The 19341-nt window shown below is 37.3% G+C and overlaps 1 protein-coding gene across 2 annotated transcripts; it reads left to right on the top strand.

Moving 5' to 3' along the window:
• Positions 1-418: 418 nt before the first annotated feature.
• LOC131074402 (carbamoyl-phosphate synthase large chain, chloroplastic) lies at positions 419-10336 on the top strand. 2 transcript variants are annotated; one of them, XM_059218199.1, is made up of 5 exons: positions 419-1757; positions 2363-2824; positions 4077-4769; positions 4899-6461; positions 10099-10336. In XM_059218199.1, exons 1-4 carry the CDS (start codon positions 882-884, stop codon positions 6444-6446), a joined length of 3579 nt encoding a protein of 1192 aa, XP_059074182.1. In that variant the 5' UTR covers positions 419-881; the 3' UTR covers positions 6447-6461; positions 10099-10336. The 2 variants fall into 2 exon arrangements, with proteins under 2 accessions (XP_059074182.1, XP_057867010.2); XM_058011027.2 differs by lacking the exon at positions 10099-10336 and having other exon boundaries at positions 420-1757; positions 4899-6828.
• Positions 10337-19341: the final 9005 nt, after the last annotated feature.

Here is a 19341-nt window from a genome sequence, read left to right on the forward strand (position 1 = left end):
TCATATATTTTAAAGATATCTATCATATTCATATTTAATTAAAAAATCTATTAATTCATGAAATAAAAAATAAAATATAACATAAAATAATTTCTGAAAAGATGTTAAATAACATCAATGACAATTACATATCCTCACAATACTATATTTGATATGAATAAATTACCATTCCACTAAATATAAATGTCCAGAATCTATTAAATAACATACAATTCCATAAAGAAATGGTTCTTTAACATATACCTACATAAAATACAATTACTTTCGCACAAAATATCCCAAAATTTATATATTTAATCAAATATTCGTATCCCATATGATCTCATCCCATTTCTATTTCTAGTGCTTTCCTACAAAGATCAAAATATACTATGAAAACCCCCATCAGAAATTGTTCTTAGTGGAATCCCAGTGCTATCCTACAGAGATCCAACATTTTCATGGAAGGTCCGATGCGACAAAAGCTTTACAAACTTTTCAAAGCAAACAAAATTTTAAAGTACTACCTAGTGCAAAATTGAGCGTAATACACTAACTCAGTGGTGCCAAGGTTTAAGGGAAAAACAATGTTGAATTAGGGTTTTTCAATAATTATAGTGAATACTTTCATCATATTCAAATTGCATGCTCCACATAAATGTCAGCTTCAAGCCATAAAAACTCCGGAAATAAAATCAATTAAAAAATCTTCAAGCCCTTTTTTAATCTTTATTCATACGCAGAAAATGGCCACTGAGAAATGTTGACAGGGCAGGAACCCTTTTTGCCCTTACAAATACGCAAGAAAATTCTAGCAGAAACACTTCAAGCCTTGGAGATCTTCCTTACAAACCCATTTGCAAAATTATAGCCCAAGCTCTTGAAATTTCCCGCCTGAAATCATGGCTGCCTCTTCATTGTTTGGTTCTTCTTCTTCGTCAACTTCAAAGCTATCAAAGAAGCTCGATATTTTTCCTCCTGCCCTCCGTTTCGAATCCCATCGCCTCTTTCGATCTTCTGTGCGTTTACCCTGCAGAAAACCCGCAATCGGGTTTTCCAGTTACAGCAAATGCAAGAGAAGAATCCGCAATGATGTAAATTGTTCTGCAAAAACAAAGGAGCAGAATGGACCCGTAGAGAGGTCTGAGAATAATGGTAAGCATAAAAGTGGTAAGCGCACTGATTTGAAAAAAATACTTATTTTGGGCGCAGGCCCTATTGTCATAGGGCAAGCCTGTGAATTTGATTACTCTGGAACACAGGCCTGCAAGGCCTTGAAGGAAGAAGGCTATGAAGTTATATTGCTTAACTCCAATCCTGCCACTATCATGACTGATCCTGATATGGCAGATAAAACATACATTACCCCGATGACACCTGAATTAGTCGAGCAGGTTTTAGAGAAGGAGAGGCCTGATGCAATTCTGCCAACTATGGGGGGCCAAACAGCGCTAAATCTGGCGGTTGCTTTGGCCGAGAGGGGAGCTCTGGAGAAATACGGGGTGGAGCTCATTGGGGCAAAGTTGGAGGCTATTAAGAAGTCTGAGGATAGGGATTTGTTCAAGAAGGCAATGGAGAAAATCGGGGTGAAGTCTCCTCCCTCCCAGATCGGGATAAGTATGGAGCAGTGTTTGAAGATTGCCGAAGAAATTGGAGAATACCCACTTATCATCAGGCCCGCTTACACATTGGGTGGCACTGGAGGTGGCATTGCTTACAACAAGGAAGAGTTTGAGACCATCTGTAAGGCTGGATTGGCTGCCAGCATTACTTCTCAAGTAAGGAAAATTTTAAGTAGCTGGACATTTTAAAAGTTTATATATCTCGGAAAATCTTCTTCAATTCTGAAATTATGAGTGCGAACCCTCCGAGCATCCAAATTCAACATAATAGGTCGTGTTAGTGTTCCGTAAGGCCGCTTTCTCAGTCCTATTATGTTTAATTTGGAATCTCAAAACTTATTTACGTACTAACATTTTGAGCATCCAATTTCAAGTTAATAGTTTTCATGGGTGCATTTGGCAAGGGAAGATTTCAAAATACCATTATTTTGAATGTAGATACATTAAATTGTTTGAGTACTTATATTTTGAGTAAGTGTTCTGCAAGGTAGATTTCTTAATCCTATTACGTTGAATTTGGATATTTAAAACTTTACATTCAAAAACAGTTCTCGTAGCTAATTTAGTCAAGCTCAATTAAAATGTTCAACAATTTTGCTAGATATATATGTTATATACAAATTTTCTGCACATTATCAAAGAAAAATGTTATTTTTGCAGAAATTGAGACTAATCGTTTATAAATGACATTTTATTTGATAAAAAAATAACTAAATAATGATATGGTAAATAATAGCTGCTAATTTTTTTTCTTTTCTTAGGTCTTGGTGGAAAAATCTCTGCTGGGCTGGAAGGAATATGAACTTGAGGTTATGAGGGACTTGGCTGACAATGTTGTGATCATTTGCTCAATAGAGAATATTGATCCCATGGGTGTTCACACAGGGGATTCCATTACTGTGGCCCCAGCACAGACTCTGACAGATAAGGAATATCAACGTCTTAGAGATTATGCTGTGGCAATAATCAGAGAAATTGGTGTGGAATGTGGAGGTTCTAATGTTCAGTTTGCTGTGAATCCAGAGGATGGTGAGGTCATGGTGATAGAGATGAATCCACGGGTGTCAAGGTCATCTGCGTTGGCATCCAAAGCAACTGGGTTTCCTATAGCTAAGATGGCGGCCATGTTGTCTGTGGGATATACATTGGATCAGATTCCCAATGATATCACTAAGAAAACTCCTGCCAGTTTTGAGCCCTCTATTGACTATGTGGTCACTAAGGTAAGGTTTCTATATGGTTTACTTGAAAACATAGTCTACTCTTTGAATTGGTGAAAGTGAGAATCTGAAATGTTATCTTCTCTTTCTAATTTTAAGGAATCCTTTTTGCTGTTATATTGTTTGGTTACTCTTTTTAACCCACTGTACCCACCTGGATTACAAACTATTGAACAAGAGTTACGGCTGGATTCAGTCACTCTTAAATATTTTGTTCAATGAAGTATAACTTGTAAAGACAAGAAATTTACGTTTGAGGGGCAGCAATATGCGTATAATTGTGAATGACCTTTTACTTTCAATGAAAATACAATCCGTACTCTCTTGCTTCTCATTAAAGAATTTATTGCTACCATACAAGCTTGCATTGATCAGAAATTTACATTTGGGAAGGAGTGATAGCACTTATTATAATCTCTTGACTTCAGGTTAAAGAATTTACTACAGCTTGTCAAACAACAAATCCTTAGAGCTAAATAAGATAAATCACCATTTTGAAATGCTTAAGTATGCTAGTAAAAATGGAATTGACCATATTGCATGTACTTTCATGACCTTGCGATTTTTTATACAGGTTGAATGAGCTTTCATAGCCTTGCCATTTTTAATGGGATTCTCCAATTTTTTCTTATTACTTCACAACTAAGTTGAAACTTATATTTATACAGGCTCATCATCAAATCCTTATTAATTTTCATGATTTTCCATTGTCTTATTCTGATTTTTTAAATTCATTTTATGTTACATTAAAACAGTAAACATCCTAAACTTGTGCCAAGTACTAAACTTCTAAATGTATTTTGATGACAGTGGCAACTTAGAGTAATAGGTCAAAGGTCCACCAGAAGGTCTTGTGGATAGCATGGGATTTTTGAAGCTGCAAATAATCAAGCCACCTAAAAGATTTCAATCTCTAATTGATAACTGTTTAATTCCCTTGATTTTGTTTCTATGTTTGCAATATAAACCAGAAATCATTTTATGAGCTGTTAATATAGTTGAGGTTTTTATACCCTTCATTAACTATTATTGGTTATATTTCACTTGACTTTTATCCCCCTGTTTCTATTTATGAACATCTATAATTTACAATTTGTTTCATGGACATGAATATCATTCCTATGGATGTTAGTGGCCTTATGCAAATTTGCAAACAAATCATAGATACTAGTGACTTTGTACTGGTTCGTCTTTCCCTTTTTCAGAAGAAAGATGAGTAGAGTAATATGGATTAGTGCTATTCACTTGTGTTCAGATTCCTCGCTTTGCCTTTGAGAAGTTTCCAGGCTCACAACCAATTCTTACAACTCAAATGAAATCTGTGGGAGAAGCTATGGCTTTGGGCCGTACATTCCAAGAATCATTTCAGAAAGCTCTTCGGTCATTAGAAACTGGTCATTCTGGATGGGGTTGTGAATGGCTGAAGGAGCTGGATTGGGATTGGGAACAACTTAAGTATAGTCTAAGAGTTCCTGGTCCAGAGAGGATGTACGCACTCTATGTGGCCATGAAAAGAGGTATGAGTGTTGATGAAATTCATGCCCTTTGCTATATGGACAAATGGTTCCTATCACAGTTTCGGGAGCTTCTAGATTTTGAAGAGTTCCTCTCTAACACAAAAGTAGCAGAGCTTAGTAAACATGACTTTTATGAAGTGAAGAGGAGGGGATTTAGTGATAAGCAGATAGCATATGCAACTAATTCATCTGAAAAAGATGTCCGGGTCCGCCGCTTGTCTTTGGGTGTACATCCAGCCTATAAAAGAGTGGATACTTGTGCAGCTGAGTTTGAGGCCAATACACCATATATGTATTCATCCTATGATGATGAATGCGAAGCTGCACCAAGCATAAAGAAGAAGGTCTTGATTCTTGGAGGAGGACCCAATCGTATTGGTCAGGGCATTGAATTTGATTATTGTTGTTGTCATGCATCGTATGCGCTACAGGTTTGTATGGCATTACCAGCTTTCAAAGTATCCTTTAAGAAGGCTATTGTTTAATGTTCACACAAAAGTGGCAATGAAGATTATGTTTCTGACCTATTTGTGACCCTTTGCCCTTTCATGCCTTTGCAGGATGCAGGATATGAAACCATTATGATGAACTCAAACCCTGAGACTGTCTCTACAGATTATGATACCAGTGATAGGCTGTACTTTGAACCGCTTACAATAGAGGATGTCTTGAATGTTATTGATTTAGAAAGGCCCGATGGCATAATTGTACAGTTTGGTGGACAAACTCCATTGAAACTCGCTCTGCCCATACAGGATTACCTTGATGAATTTAAGCCCATGTCTGCTTCTGGGGAAGGGCCTGTGCGTATTTGGGGGACATCTCCTGATTCAATAGATGCTGCAGAAGATAGGGAAAGGTTCAATGCAGTATTGAATCAGCTAAAAATCAAGCAACCGCAAGGAGGTATAGCTAAAAGTGATGAAGATGCTTTGGCCATAGCAGAAAACATTGGATACCCTGTGGTTGTCAGACCATCTTATGTTTTAGGTGGCCGTGCAATGGAAATTGTCTACAGTGATGACAAATTGAAGCAATACTTGGTAACTGCAGTTCAAGTAGACCCAGAAAGACCAGTACTTATTGACAAGTATCTCATAGATGCTTGTGAAATTGATATAGATTCTTTGTCAGATTTTGAAGGTAATGTGGTTGTTGGTGGTATCATGGAGCACATCGAACAAGCTGGGATACACTCTGGAGATTCAGCTTGTTCTCTTCCAACAAAAACAGTCTCACCTGAATGCTTAACAATCATTAGATCATGGACATATAAGCTGGCTAAGCAACTTAAGGTTTGCGGATTAATGAATTGTCAATATGCAATAACTCCTACTGGTGAAGTATACCTCCTTGAAGCAAATCCTAGGGCATCCCGAACAGTCCCTTTTGTCAGCAAGTCTATTGGTCATCCTTTAGCAAAGTATGCTGCCCTTGTAATGTCAGGAAAGTCTCTGCAGGACATTGGTTTTACACAGGAAATTATTACACGTCATGTGTCTGTCAAAGAAGCAGTAATTCCATTTGAAAAGTTTCAAGGCTGTGATGTAGTGCTTGGCCCTGAAATGAGAAGCACAGGAGAAGTGATGGGAATAGATTTTGAATTTGCAATGGCGTTTGCAAAGGCACAAATTGCTTCCAATCAAATATTGCCCCTTACAGGGACCGTGTTCTTAAGTTTTAATGATTTAACAAAATCAAGTCTTCCCATAGTTGCAAAAGGTTTTATTGATCTTGGATTCAAGATACTCTCAACCAGTGGCACAGCAAAATTCTTGGAAATGCAAGGAATTCCTGTGGAGAGAGTTTTGAAACTCCATGAAGGGCGTCCTCATGCAGGTGACATGATCACCAATGGTCAGGTCCAATTAGCAATTATTACTAGTTCTGGGGATGCACTGGATCAAATTGATGGGAGGCAGATTAGAAGAATGGCATTGTCATACAAAATACCCATCATAACAACAGTTGCTGGGGCATTAGCTACTGCTGAGGCTATTAAGAGCATGAAGCAGACTCAAATAAAGATGATTCCATTGCAAGACTTCTTCAATGCTCAGAAATCAGAGGGGACCACTCAAGAACGGCAAAAAGCTTCAATTCTTTGATGTTGTAGCTAGAAGGCAAGTGGATGTTTCTCTCTTCTACTATCTATTCAAGGGAAGATTTCTCACTGGTCATGGCTGTCAAAATCTGAGATTGGAACTTGATAGGGACTGGTAAAATGATTAAAGTGCTTATATTTTGTCATTTTATAGCCTGCATATCTATTAAGCAGCATATTTATCACTTCAAAATAACAGGGCAGGCATTATGTTTTTTGGCTTTTACTATGCTGGGCATTGTCTTTTTTATTTACATGTTCTGCTTACCCTGTAGTTTATGCCAGTAATTCTAGATTGTATTTATCAAGGAAGCAATAGTAAAGTATTGACAATCCAAAATCTGACTCTGAGACTGTCATCAAAGAAGCTTTTGAGTTTGGTGTTATAGATTTCTTGTTTTTAGAGATATAACAGGTAGCTTAGAATTGGTATAATGGTTTTTTAAGTAAAATGGGATGCAGAAATGGTTTGTATATATGATGGTATCTCCATAGAAATTGATTCATTGATGATTGGTTGTAACTTGTGGTGATGCCATAAACATTTTGTACTAATGAAAATTTTTCAATTTACAGGAGATTTAATTCTACAATTAGTAAGGCTACAGTTATTCTACCAATTGAATTAGGAACATGGGCATTACATCAATTTCCAATTCTTTGATGCTTGGATTGGCCTTTGACAATCTTTCATAGAATATAAAATAAATAACTTATAATTGATTTGGTAATTCAGTTTGGCATCAATGTGCTTGTTCTCATGTATGTGCATGCAAAGGTGCTCTACCACCTAAGTCACAAGGTTTGAATTCGAATTCAAATTCGACAGCCATGAAATTCAGATGAAATTCGACCAGGGAAAAATTTGAAAAAAAAATCGGATAAAATTCGCCTTCTATAATTTTGTTTATTTTTAAATATATGTATACTTCTAATAAATTATCAGAATAGTGACCCTTGTTGGAGAAAATCCGAGGGCAACCCAGCAGTTGCAGACACCCGTGACCCAATAGATACAAAGCATATACAAAGAATACCCACGACTAGCTGAGTTGTGTTTAGAGGTGGATAGCAGTGCTTTATAGAGGAAATTCGATTAAATTCGATTTTTTTTATAGAAGTTTGAAATTTGATTAAATTCGATTTTTTTTATAGAGGTTTGAAATTCGATTAAATTCGAATCTCATCCATGAAAATCGCCGTATCCTTTGTGACTCTGGCTTTTTGGTAGGTATTAGGTGTGGCTCATTTCTCCAATACCCTCCCTTAGCCACACTTGGTGCTCAAGACTCCCAGTCTGGTTCTGATACTGTGTTTGTTTCCATGGACCAGCTAGAACTTGAACCTAGGATAATTAATGTCTGTGCCCTACCACTTAGCAACCAGTTCTCTTTGTCAATGGGGCTTTTTGGAAGCTCCTCATTGTGGTTTGGGTGTGGCCCATTTTTCCAATAAATACGATGGCTGTTTTAGTGAAGTGCATTTTGTATGTATACCAAAATGTTGGCTTTTTATGTAAGCTAATGACTATTTTAAAATTGTTTGGAGAATAGTTTTCTGGCATTGCCACTATTTGTCAAGGCACAAGAATGCATAACTGCATAATGAAACAAATTACAAGATGCATGTCAGCTGTATGAAATAAAAAAAATGTCCATCCTTGGTAGAGTTCTTAATTTTAAACCATTGTCAAAGAATTTTAACAAATAAACTGGAAGATAGTTGATGAGGGCAGGCCATATATTTAGAAGATTTAACTATATTCCACATTCAAGTGGGCTGATGAAAATAATAAATTTAAGGCAGCTATAAGCTAAATTTAGAGTAGTTGATTGCTGAAACAGCTATAAAGGACAGAGAAATAAATGGAAAGGTTGGTGGATAGCTAGAACACTTAAAAAGAGATTATAGTGATTATTAAAAAAGGTAGGTGAACAGCTGTAAAGGGTATATAACAATAAATAAAAGTAGGTAGACAACTGGGAACACTAAATTGACATTGTCAGACACTTATCTTATGAAATGAAAACATAGTGAAACACGTTTCAATAATATAGTTATATCAATTGGTATCAGAGCCTAATGATCAGGCCTTCCCATGTCTGAAATATTTTGCATATTTTAAAATTTCATATCATCTGGACTTTGATGCACTCATGTATATCTAGCACACTGCCTAACGATTAGTAGTTCTTGCCATATCTGAAATTTTCTTATTATTTTTTTTTATCAAATTTTAGATTTCTCAATCATTGATTTACTCTGTTTATATCTGGCATCCCAAGATATGTATTATGGTCATTTTCTGGTTAGCATTCATTTGCTTCAAAATGCCTTCTTTCAATTTTCTCCTTTAAATAAAATTCTGTTGTCAATTTTGTACTGATAGTTTTTTCACTGCCAAATTTCTGCTCGATAAATTGACTACAAGGTCTTATTCCTGTTATTCCACCATTAATAGACTGCTGATCACAATAAAGGTAGTTTCTATTTGCATCATTTTACTTTATATCAATTTCCTTGATGGGTAGTGCCACCTGTCTACATAGAATACTGATTTGTTGTGGTTACTCACCCATCATCTATATTATTGATGCCAAAATCAAGTTGCATTAAAATTCCAGCCTATGCAGCAAATAATGAGCATGTACCTGTTATTGATCAAACCTCTTACAAAATCATGCATTTCATTAATGGTTTTCCCTGACAACTAGGCTTTATCTACAACACTAAGCTTGTCAGTTTCACTTGCTAAACTTGTCAAGGAAATGGATGATGAATGTTCCTTGTGGACATCCCCTGGGATAAAGCTCCCAGTTCTGTCAACGGGGATGCCCTGGGGGTGGTGGGATGGATGAAACGTTCCCTCGCTGTCTCCTTGGGTAGCACCCCATAGGGGCTGCCCTGGGATGGTCCTGCAGTGCAGGGCATGGCCTTAGGGACCTTCTGCTCTGGGTGGATGCTCGGGGACACCCTGCCATTCCCACGACAGCAGACCTGAGTTGTCTCTTGACCATCACGGGGACATCTGGGTGTTCCCATGTCTTGCAAAAAAAAGTCGCATCTTGAGAAAAATTAAAAATAAAAACTAAATCCCTAATCTAAAAACCTATTAATAAGATAGCTTGTGCTCTATTGCAGTCTCCAAAATAGGAAGAGGGGTTCTTCTATAGACTGTAGAAAAACAATCGTTCAAAATAAAAAATTGATAAGAAACAAACAGAAAGGTGCATATCTCATGAAGGTACCTATGGCCTCAAAGGCTTTAATTTGAATTTGGTGGTGGGGGTTCCATCCCTCAATCTACCCTGCATTGTAACAAGGACCCCTGCTCTATTTTTAAAAAGTTCCCCAAATTTTTTTTGGCTGCACCAGATAAAACCCCAAGTAATTGAACTCAAATTGTGCTGAAGTTTGATGATATTATAAAACGACCCATTAAATTTGACTGGCATTATCTACTTTTATTTGTTTGATGAACAATTCTGCAGCCTAGTGCTCATTTTTCAGAAGATTGAATCCCTTAGGATTATGTTGAAGCTTGATGATATTGTAAGATGGCCCATTAAAATTTGACTGGTGTTATTGACTTATATTCATTTGATGAACAATTCTGGAGCCTGATGCTCATTTTTTATCGTATTTGAAAATAACAGCTGCAGAAACGATGTGTTTGCTTGGATTGTTTACAGCATGGTAGACATGGAGACATTGTATGATGCAAAAGATGATCCGACAAGTCTTAATGGTCTTCAGTGTACAATTTCTACTCAAGATAGGGGTGAAGACACATTAAGATTTGTTGTCTCTGATATAAAATGTCATATAACAGTATAAGTATGTATAAATTTCATCTTATTTTACTCATGCTATATATAATTGATAAATTTCAACTTATTTTACTATTTTTTGTAATTAATTTTTCAAATGTTAATTTTTTATATATTATTTAAATTGCCATTCCCTCGCCGTCCACAAATTTTGGGGAAGAATTGTCATCCTTGATACTTGTTCCTCCGTCCTTGCATCATCCTGCCCTAGAGACTTGACAAACACTTACGTCATCACCATCCCTTCATGATTCTTGTAATTGTAGACATGAGGTGTCATGTGCTCATCAATTATTCAACTGCACGCCCCAATGTGAAGATATTGTTTAACTTTAGAAGACTACAACTTTTCCACAATTTTCAGTTGTGAGCAAGTGTTTTGATCACTATATCACCACTATGCTACCTCCTCCAATAGTTGCATCAAATTGCATCCATAGGATAGGGCCATGACTCCAGATTTGACAAATCTTTTTTGTTGGGTCAATTTACAACTCAGCAAACCAATGAGGAACTTCACACTACTTATTCCTTTCATGTGACAACAGTTCTTGATCCTAAGCGAACTTCCATAGCTCTGCAAAGGATTCCTCATTTCCTGAGCTTTGGCATCTTTTCCTTGTGTTTCATTGCCTCCCACACTCACTGTCATAAGCAAGTAGGATACCTCCTGGCTTCGTTTTTACTGTTTCAGTAACTCTTATGATTGAGTTCCATGAGTGTATCCAATTCTATCCTCAAAAATATTTCCTTAATACAAAGATCTTTGGAAGAACTCTTGTGATTGAGTTCCATACCATGTATCCATATCTTTTATCAATTATGGAAGCTTGGATCATCAGACAAAGATCTTCACGACATTGACAAAGTAGTGCAATATCCCAGATATTTTAATCCCAGGTGTTCCAACTTGTTATTCAACATTTGATTTACTATCCATTTGGTAACTCCCTTGTCACTGTTTGTGGCTTAAGTGCATTTCACGCCCCTTTATATTCTATTTTCACATTGCACATCTTGGCAGCTACATGGTGCTTCTGAATTATCTGGCAAAAGATGGGACAATTCCTCCAAGTAGGGAGAAAATAATGAGGATAGACCATTTATTTAGAATGTTAACTATAGTCAACATGCAGGTTGGCTCATAAAACTAAGTGAAAGTAAGACACTTGTATTGGTAGCTAGATACGAATAGTTGATGGCTGAAATAGTTTTTAAGGTCAGATTAATGAAATCAGAGACAGGTGGACAGCTGGAATAATTGTAGAGAGTAGATAGCAATTAATTAAAGAGCAGATGGACAGTTGTAACAGCAGTAAACGGTAGATTAATAGCTGGAATGGCAGTAAAAGGTATAGATGCAAATAAATAAAAGATGATAAGACATCTAGGAACATTAAATGGCATTTTAATATTTCTTGCCTATACATATAGGCTTCTCTTATGAAGCACATGCTGCAATAAAATACTAATAGTCATATCAACAGGTTAGAAGAAACAAATATAGTTGCTTGGAGAAATTTTTATTACTTTGCTAGCACCCTTTTTTAAGAATATTGAAATATTATTTTAGCCTCATCAAAGTTACATATGACAAGCATTTTTGATTTTCTAGGGCATTTTGCCTCCTAATATAGCAGGAGTAGCAGATTAGAATCCTCAGTAATAATTAGTAACTTTCTGGGACTTTTTAACAGATTTATAGCTAATTAACAAAATATTTTACGAGAGATCTCTGCTAGATTGTATTTGAACCTTGAGTCATGATAACCTTTCTCTTTAAAGAACTTTATCTGAGAGCGTTCTGCTTTGACTTGGGCACAATAGCAGGAGTAGCAGATTAGAATCCTCACTGACAATTACTTAATCATCTGGGACATCTTGACACCTTTATAGCTAATCAGCAAAATATTTTACAAGAGATCTATGCTAGGGTGTATTTGACCCTTTTGAGCCACGATGATATGCCTTTTCAAAAGAACCTTAATCAAGAGTATTCTGCTTTGACTTTGGTGCTTTGTGGACTGCTTAGAAATGCGTTGGATTGTTAGTGTTCTTTTAACTAAGTCAATGAAGTTGCAACATGTGGTATAAAGTTTAACAAAAGTTATTTCATTTGCTCGGCACTTTGCCTTAAGTTCGCTCTAGCAAGTTCCAAAAAATGGATTTGCAGATTACTGATTCCGTGAGTTGCTTTTCTGGTTTCTGTCACTGACCTTTTGTCTAAGTTACTGATTCGGGTACGGGTACGGATACGGGTTTGCGGATTCGGCAAATTTTTTTCTTGGGTACGGGTACGTCCGTACATATATATATATATATATATATATATATATATATATACATATGTCATATATTATATATACGTTCAAACATCAAAATTATATATGTTCAAACATACAAATATGAAACATACAATGTAACTTTCCCATACAATGATACATAAATGATAACAGATAAATGATACATAGATGTTTTTTAATTGTTTTTTTTACTTTTATGACCCGTGGGCCCTGTTTTTGAGAACCCATGGGCCTTGGTTCTCCTGGGTCCGCTTGGGTTCTCCTTGGGTTCCACTCGGGTCCTCCCCAGGTGGCTGAGTTCTCTGTGGGTCCTGGTACGACCCACAGAGAACCTGACCACCTGGGACCGGTTCTTGCCCGGTCCTGGTCCGAGCCGTCAAGACCCACAAAGAACCCGACCACCTGGGCAAGACCCGGGTGGAACCCAAGGAGAACCAGGCTCGGACTAGGACCGGGCAAGAACCGGTATCTCGGCCTTTTGTTAGCTGAACTACAATCTAGTAGCTTTGGGAGGCAATTCTCCAACTAACTAGTTCTTGGAATAGAAGAGAATTCTCCTCATAAGGAAGCTATGTGAAATTTTAACTTTAGCCTTTCTGTTTCTTTAAGAATTATAAGGTTTCTAGATTCTTTGTGCCTCTATTTGAAGGATATTTTGAATCCTGTCCTGGTCAATTAGTTTTTAGGAGGCAAATTCTCTGAGGACTAAGAAGGATATAATTTCAACTCAATTGAATGGTTTTGCAAAGCATAAGAAAAACTTAACAATCTTCCGCAACAATACAAATATGTCTTTGGATAGTAAAAGGCATCCCTCCACATTGCTCCATCAAGCATCAAACTGATCTTGTTCTTGGATCTCCACTTTCAAATGGTCCATTCTAGCACTCACCTTCCGGAACACTGAAACTCATACTGAATCAACTAGAGATAAGTATCTCAAAACCCATTAATCCGTATCAGCACATCTGCAACCAAACCAACTCAACTCTTTGCAACAAATCAGTTCTCTGCAACACAGGAATATGTTGACATCAATGACAACAACACATTCCAACAACTCTAATATCCAACAATAAAAAGAATTTTAAGAACTCATCAAGCAAACGAAGATTTAACCGAGTTCTTTGTCTTGTGATAGTCCAATAATGATCCAAAAGGATTTGGAAAAACATATGAAAACATGAAAACAGAAATAGAGAACAGGTTTCAGATAAAAGGACATACGTTTGACAGTGCAGCAAACTATATCAGACATAGATGACAGTGTGGCTGAGCAGATGACAAGACAAGTGCACTAGAGTCTAGACCCTAGTGCAGGTGCACTAGTGTACAACTATACCGACAATAAAACTCAACAATGGTTGAGGCAATGACAAGAGCTTGAGTAGGCAACAAGTTACAATGGAAGAAGAACAAACTTCCATTGGTGAGCTGGTTAAGGCCATGGCAAAGGATTTGATATTATTGTGGATCAAGGTTGTGGGTTCTGATTCTAGCTCGGGCTTGTGGGTTCGGGCAAAAATATTTTTGGGGGTTGGGTTCGTTTTGGTTCATCCATACAAAAACATATAAAAATCTTGCAGTAGTAATTAAGTTCAAAATACACCACCATAGTAATAGTCAAATAACATAGCAAAATACACCACCATATTAATAGACAAAGATGTCATGATATATATTAAACTTTAAAGTTAAAAAATAATAATGTCAAGTGTCAAATTTTTTTGACCTTAATAACTTAAATATTGAGGATGAGCTCTGCACATGGTAAAGGGCTGTGGGCGGGAAAAAAAATTCAAAATTCCAGCGATGAATGGGACAAAAGACAGAGCAAAGGTTTCGTCACCACTATGACAATCACATAAAGGGTTAGAAGGGTTTTTGGAATGGGCAAAACAAAAAAGGACAAAAGGGTTAGTCTATTGGTGTGCACTATTCTTGGCAAGACAAGCTTCCGTCTAAACGACTCAGTAAACAAAAACAAGATGTTTCTGTGATGATTCCTTGTTTGAATATACTTGTACATCAGACAAAGAGAGAGGGTTCTTTGATAAGTTAATCAAGGAATCAGAGGCAGACTTAAAATCTAAAAGAGACACTCGAGGGGAAAGTGATGGATGGTTTCCACCATTCGTATCATGGTCGAATTCAGTCCCCCTTAATAAACCAAGGTTTTTGTCAAGCCCTAATAATATACCCATATGCCATGAAACCAGAGCAACCTTCAAGCCAAAGACATATGTTGATAAGCCTATTCGGAAGCTCACAAGGGTTTGGCAAAAGAAAACGCAAGTTGCAGATCTTAAGCAAGAAAGACAGAGTCATGGCTACCCAAATCGAGATGACAACATGCATATAGTTTTGTTGCAAGAATATCTGCTCTTACCACAAGTATCACATCTCCAGGAAAAAGCGCTTATTGGTAAGTTTTACAATTTCAACCCCTCTTTTTCAGACTTGCATTCTTGGGCGACAAAAAATTGGAAAGGGCTTAAAGATATTTTTTACATTGACAATGGGTCTGGTTTCTTCATTGCCATTTTCCACTCAAAAGAAAGTAGGGATCTGGTCCATAGGTTCAAGGGTTGGTTTAACAAAGGGTTTGGTCTCTTTACTATTACATGGATTACAAATTTTAGGGCAGATGATGAAATCTGTAAATTCGCACCTTTCTGGATTTCTTTTCCCTCATTACCCCTGGAGTATAGGGATCTTGATTTGATTGAGATTCTTGCAAATAAGATAGGCATATTTATTAAACATGATCTTATCCCAATTGAAATGACACATCTCACGGTCAAAGTATGCCTACTATTAAATATATCGAAGCCACTCCCAAGTGTTTTATCTATTGTTTCCAAATTTGGCACCTGGGAACAAGAGATTGTTGTACAAAAACTTGCAGAAGTGGATTGTCATTCAAAGTCTCTAGGCCACATTCAATGTAAGTGTCAAGGGGTTCTTTGTTCGATACCCAAATTATGTGAGGATCATTCTTCTGACTCACTAAAATGCTCATTGGCCAACCCTAGAATGAAAGTCACTCAGAAAGAACCAGAATCGTCCATGACAAGAACCAATGATTGTGACTCATTAATTATGTGCCATCAAAGCAAGGAGCTGATTCTAAGATGGAGAGAACATATATCTTGGTAGAGAACATAAAGCATGCTTTCGAGAGCCCAACTCTCAACTATCATCATATTCCAATAGAAAGTTTAGAAAAGGTGCTCTAGTTCTACCATTGTTGTGGTCATGCAAAGCCTGTATGTTCAAACATGCCCAGTGTGACAAATGACTTGCTTTCTCACAGGCTAGGGAGTAACAATTGTTCGATGATTGCAAACGAATATAAGAATGCAGAAGTGGAATCTGTCCAGGATCTAATATGTTCAGTTTAGGGTTTTAATACCAAGACTAAAGCTCACATCACTCATCAATCTCCTGTCATTTTTGTAGAGCAGTGTCGTCTATTCATCAGTGATGCTAACAATCTTTGGCAGAGAATAATGCATGCCATAAGTCCTCTGAGTGTTCAAATGACTTTTTCAGAAAGGATGCCACTAAAATTTAACTCTTTGCAAAGTGTCAGCAAGATGCCTTCTTATATTATTCAGAATGCTCATACAACTCACCCTTCATCGAAGGTTTCGGAGGAAATTCTTCATATAATGGCAGATGATTTACTTTATACTGTTGCTTCTGACATGATTGAGCGTATTGCAGATGAAGTATCACAAGAGAAATTTCTAATACCAGAGGGAAGAGAATTGCTGCCTTTGAGCCAATATCATGTACTACCTATAAAGGATCCTCTGCTATTACTTATGGGAGTTGGGAGCACAGTTAGGTCTATAGCCAAGCATTCAACATTTTAGAGCATTTTGATCCCTCTTTGGAAGATTTCGACCCCCCAATCTGAAGAAAATTCATGGCCATTCAAAGGAGACAAGATCCTCTCAAAAAGCCTAGATCTACCTTGTGAAGAAGGCATGCAGTCCATTGAGTGCATTGGACCTTTGAAAACAATGCTTGCAATTAATCAGTTTGATACTCAAATGATAGAACCAGAACAACAATCGGAGGAGTCATACCAGCCAGAATTTGATTATTCTCAGACACTATCAATTTTACAAACTGTATCTTCTGATACCCCTTCAAAACTGTTGTGCGTTGCACACACTCCCTATCCCCGATAGGGTCCCGTCGTTTCTTTTCTAGTCTTTGTCTTGCCCGGTGTAGGATTTTGATTTTTATCTGCCATTTTGAGATCCAACAGGTAGTAGTGAAGCAATGAGCTATGTAACCATTAGGAGATGGGGCATTTGTTAGTTTTAAGTCGCATGGCCTGGGGGTCCGGCGTAGAGAGTCTCGCAATCTGAAATGTTCAAAATCAACCCAAGGGAGACTAAGTTTTAGCATAAGCCTGAAAATCGGCTAAATAGGCAAGAGCTTCAGTTGTCCTTGGGTTTGCAAAATCACTTTTAGGGCCGAAATTGGCTTTTAACGTCAAACTTTTCATTCTATCTTCTTAGCCCAAAATTGGGCAAGTTAGGTTAAAATGGAGTAAAGCACTTAGTTTCAAAACTTTTCAAAAGGGCCTTCTAGCCCAAAATTGCAAATAGAAAGGGCGTTTCACTTTTAAAATAAACTTTTCAAAACTCCATTTAGCCCCGAAAATAGGCAAACAAGGAAATCGTGAAAGTCACAAAAAGCGTTGAACTTCGAAACTTTGCAAAGTCGCCTTTACCCCGAAAGTGCAAATGCATCATGAAGGCGTTAACTTAAACAAAACTATTCAAAAGGCCTCTTTAGGCTGAATTTCGATATAAGACAAAAATGTTTAAGTTTTAGAACTTTTCAAAAGGCCCATTTTGGCTGAAAATCGCAAGTTAGGCGTGAAAAACTTAACATTGAAAACTTTTCAAAAGGCCTCTCTTGGCCGAAAATCACGAGCTAAGTAATAGAGCATTTTTTTTTAAAATTTGCATTTTGTCTCTCTTAGCCGAAAATCGAAAAGTAAAGGAGTAAGGCGTTCAACTTGAAAAAGCTTGCAAAAAGGGTCTCCTACCTCGAAAATCGCAAGCAATGTGAAAAAAGCGTTAGACTTTATAAATTTGCATTTCGCCTCCTAGCCCGAAAATAATAGAAAGGCGTTAAAGTTAAACTTCAAAAAACTTTTCAAAAATGTTTTTTGGCCCGAAAATCGGCAAAACAACTGGGAATGCCAATGTGAAAAGGCGTTATAACTCAACTTTTTAAAAGTCGCCTCCTAGCTCGAAAAATAATAGAAAGGCGTTATTTTGCAAAATGCCCCTCTTGGCTGAAAATCACAAATCATAAGAAAGGCATTTTTTTTAAGTTTGCAAAAAAGTGTTCTACACCGAAAATTGCCAAACGCATAAAATCGCGAAGCTTTAAACATTTTTTTCGAAAACCCTAAAATTGAAAATCACGAGCTACGTTGGAGGGCGTTAAACTTTACAAGTTTGCATTTAGTCTCTGAACCCCGAAAATCGTAGGGCATGGAAATCGCGAAAATCTGTATTTCATCTTGTTTGGCCCGAGAAAATAGTGTTCCACGGGGATGCGTCCCCCCCTTTTTGGCCATGTCTTGCAAGAGGAAACGTCTCCGGGACGAGGGGATGGGGACGTGACGTCCCCCGCTGTCCCGCCACCGCCACCCAATCGTTGTCGAGATGTCTCCGCGTCTCCCAGGGAGACGTCTGGGCATCTCCCCGTCTCTCGAGAGATGTGCAGACGTCTCTCGAGGGATGGGGAGACGCCCAGACATCTCTCGTCACCCCACGCCAAATGTAATTAAAAAAGGCAATTTTTAATAAAAATGTGACTTTTTTGGGGGTTAAGGGGTAACCCTAATTGAATGTGGGCCCCACCCTTTCCCCCAAAACAATACAAAACCATGTTTTTTTTAGATTTCACTCACATTTTGGAAAACTGATTTTTTTTCCAGCAAGCTGAAGAGGAGGAAAAACTTGAAGAAGACTGATTGAAGGGGTGAGAAAAGTGATTGCAAGCGTGATAGGAGCTAGAAGAAGCAAGAAGAAGAGGAAGAAGAAGATTCTTCTGCATTTTGGAGAGATTTTTCAAGCACAAGGTAGGGTTTTTCAACTTTTGGTTTTTTTTTTGGTTTTATTTTCTGATTTTCATTGTTCTATGTCATTTTTGGATTTTTTTTCCCTATTCATCTCAAAATGAGATTTGATGTTGAATCTTGAGGGCAAAATGATGAATGAATCATTCATCATTTTGCCCTTTCATTCATCATTTTGCCCTCAAGATTCAACATCAAATCTCATTTTGAGATCATTCACCATTTTGCCCTTAAGATTCAACATCAAATCTCATTTTCAGATGAATAGGAAAAAAAATATATTGTTAAACTAGGTTGATTTTATTTTTATTTTTATTTTGTGAAATGCAATGTCAATTTCACAATGAGCTCCCAAGGCATGAGTGAAGATGACATGGAAATCCATTCTCATACTGAGAATGATTCAGAATATGAACCTGAAAATGAGGGGGGTGACCATGGGGCTGATCTTGGAGCCCAATCTAGTTCTATGGCGAGTGCACCAGCTAGTACAGTTTGCCCTTCAGAGTTGTTGGCACCGTATGCTAGGGGTCATTTTGATCCTAAGTCTCCTCTAAAATAGTTTGCTTCACGAATATCAGTACAAGGCACATCACATTCAAGTGGGGGAACAAGGAAGTGGAAGTGCAACATTTGTGACACTGAATG

The sequence above is a fragment of the Cryptomeria japonica genome, chromosome 3 (genome assembly GCF_030272615.1).
Source record: "Cryptomeria japonica chromosome 3, Sugi_1.0, whole genome shotgun sequence".
NCBI classification, from domain to species: domain Eukaryota; kingdom Viridiplantae; phylum Streptophyta; class Pinopsida; order Cupressales; family Cupressaceae; genus Cryptomeria; species Cryptomeria japonica.

Bases quoted from the DNA above. Each gene is read 5' to 3' on its own strand.
- LOC131074402 (XM_059218199.1), top strand. From the start codon at position 882: ATGGCTGCCTCTTCATTGTTTGGTTCTTCTTCTTCGTCAACTTCAAAG. The intron at 1,758-2,362 runs GTAAGGAAAATT...TTCTTTTCTTAG, and splicing joins CTGCCAGCATTACTTCTCAA to GTCTTGGTGGAAAAATCTCT. The intron at 4,770-4,898 runs GTTTGTATGGCA...ATGCCTTTGCAG, and splicing joins ATGCATCGTATGCGCTACAG to GATGCAGGATATGAAACCAT.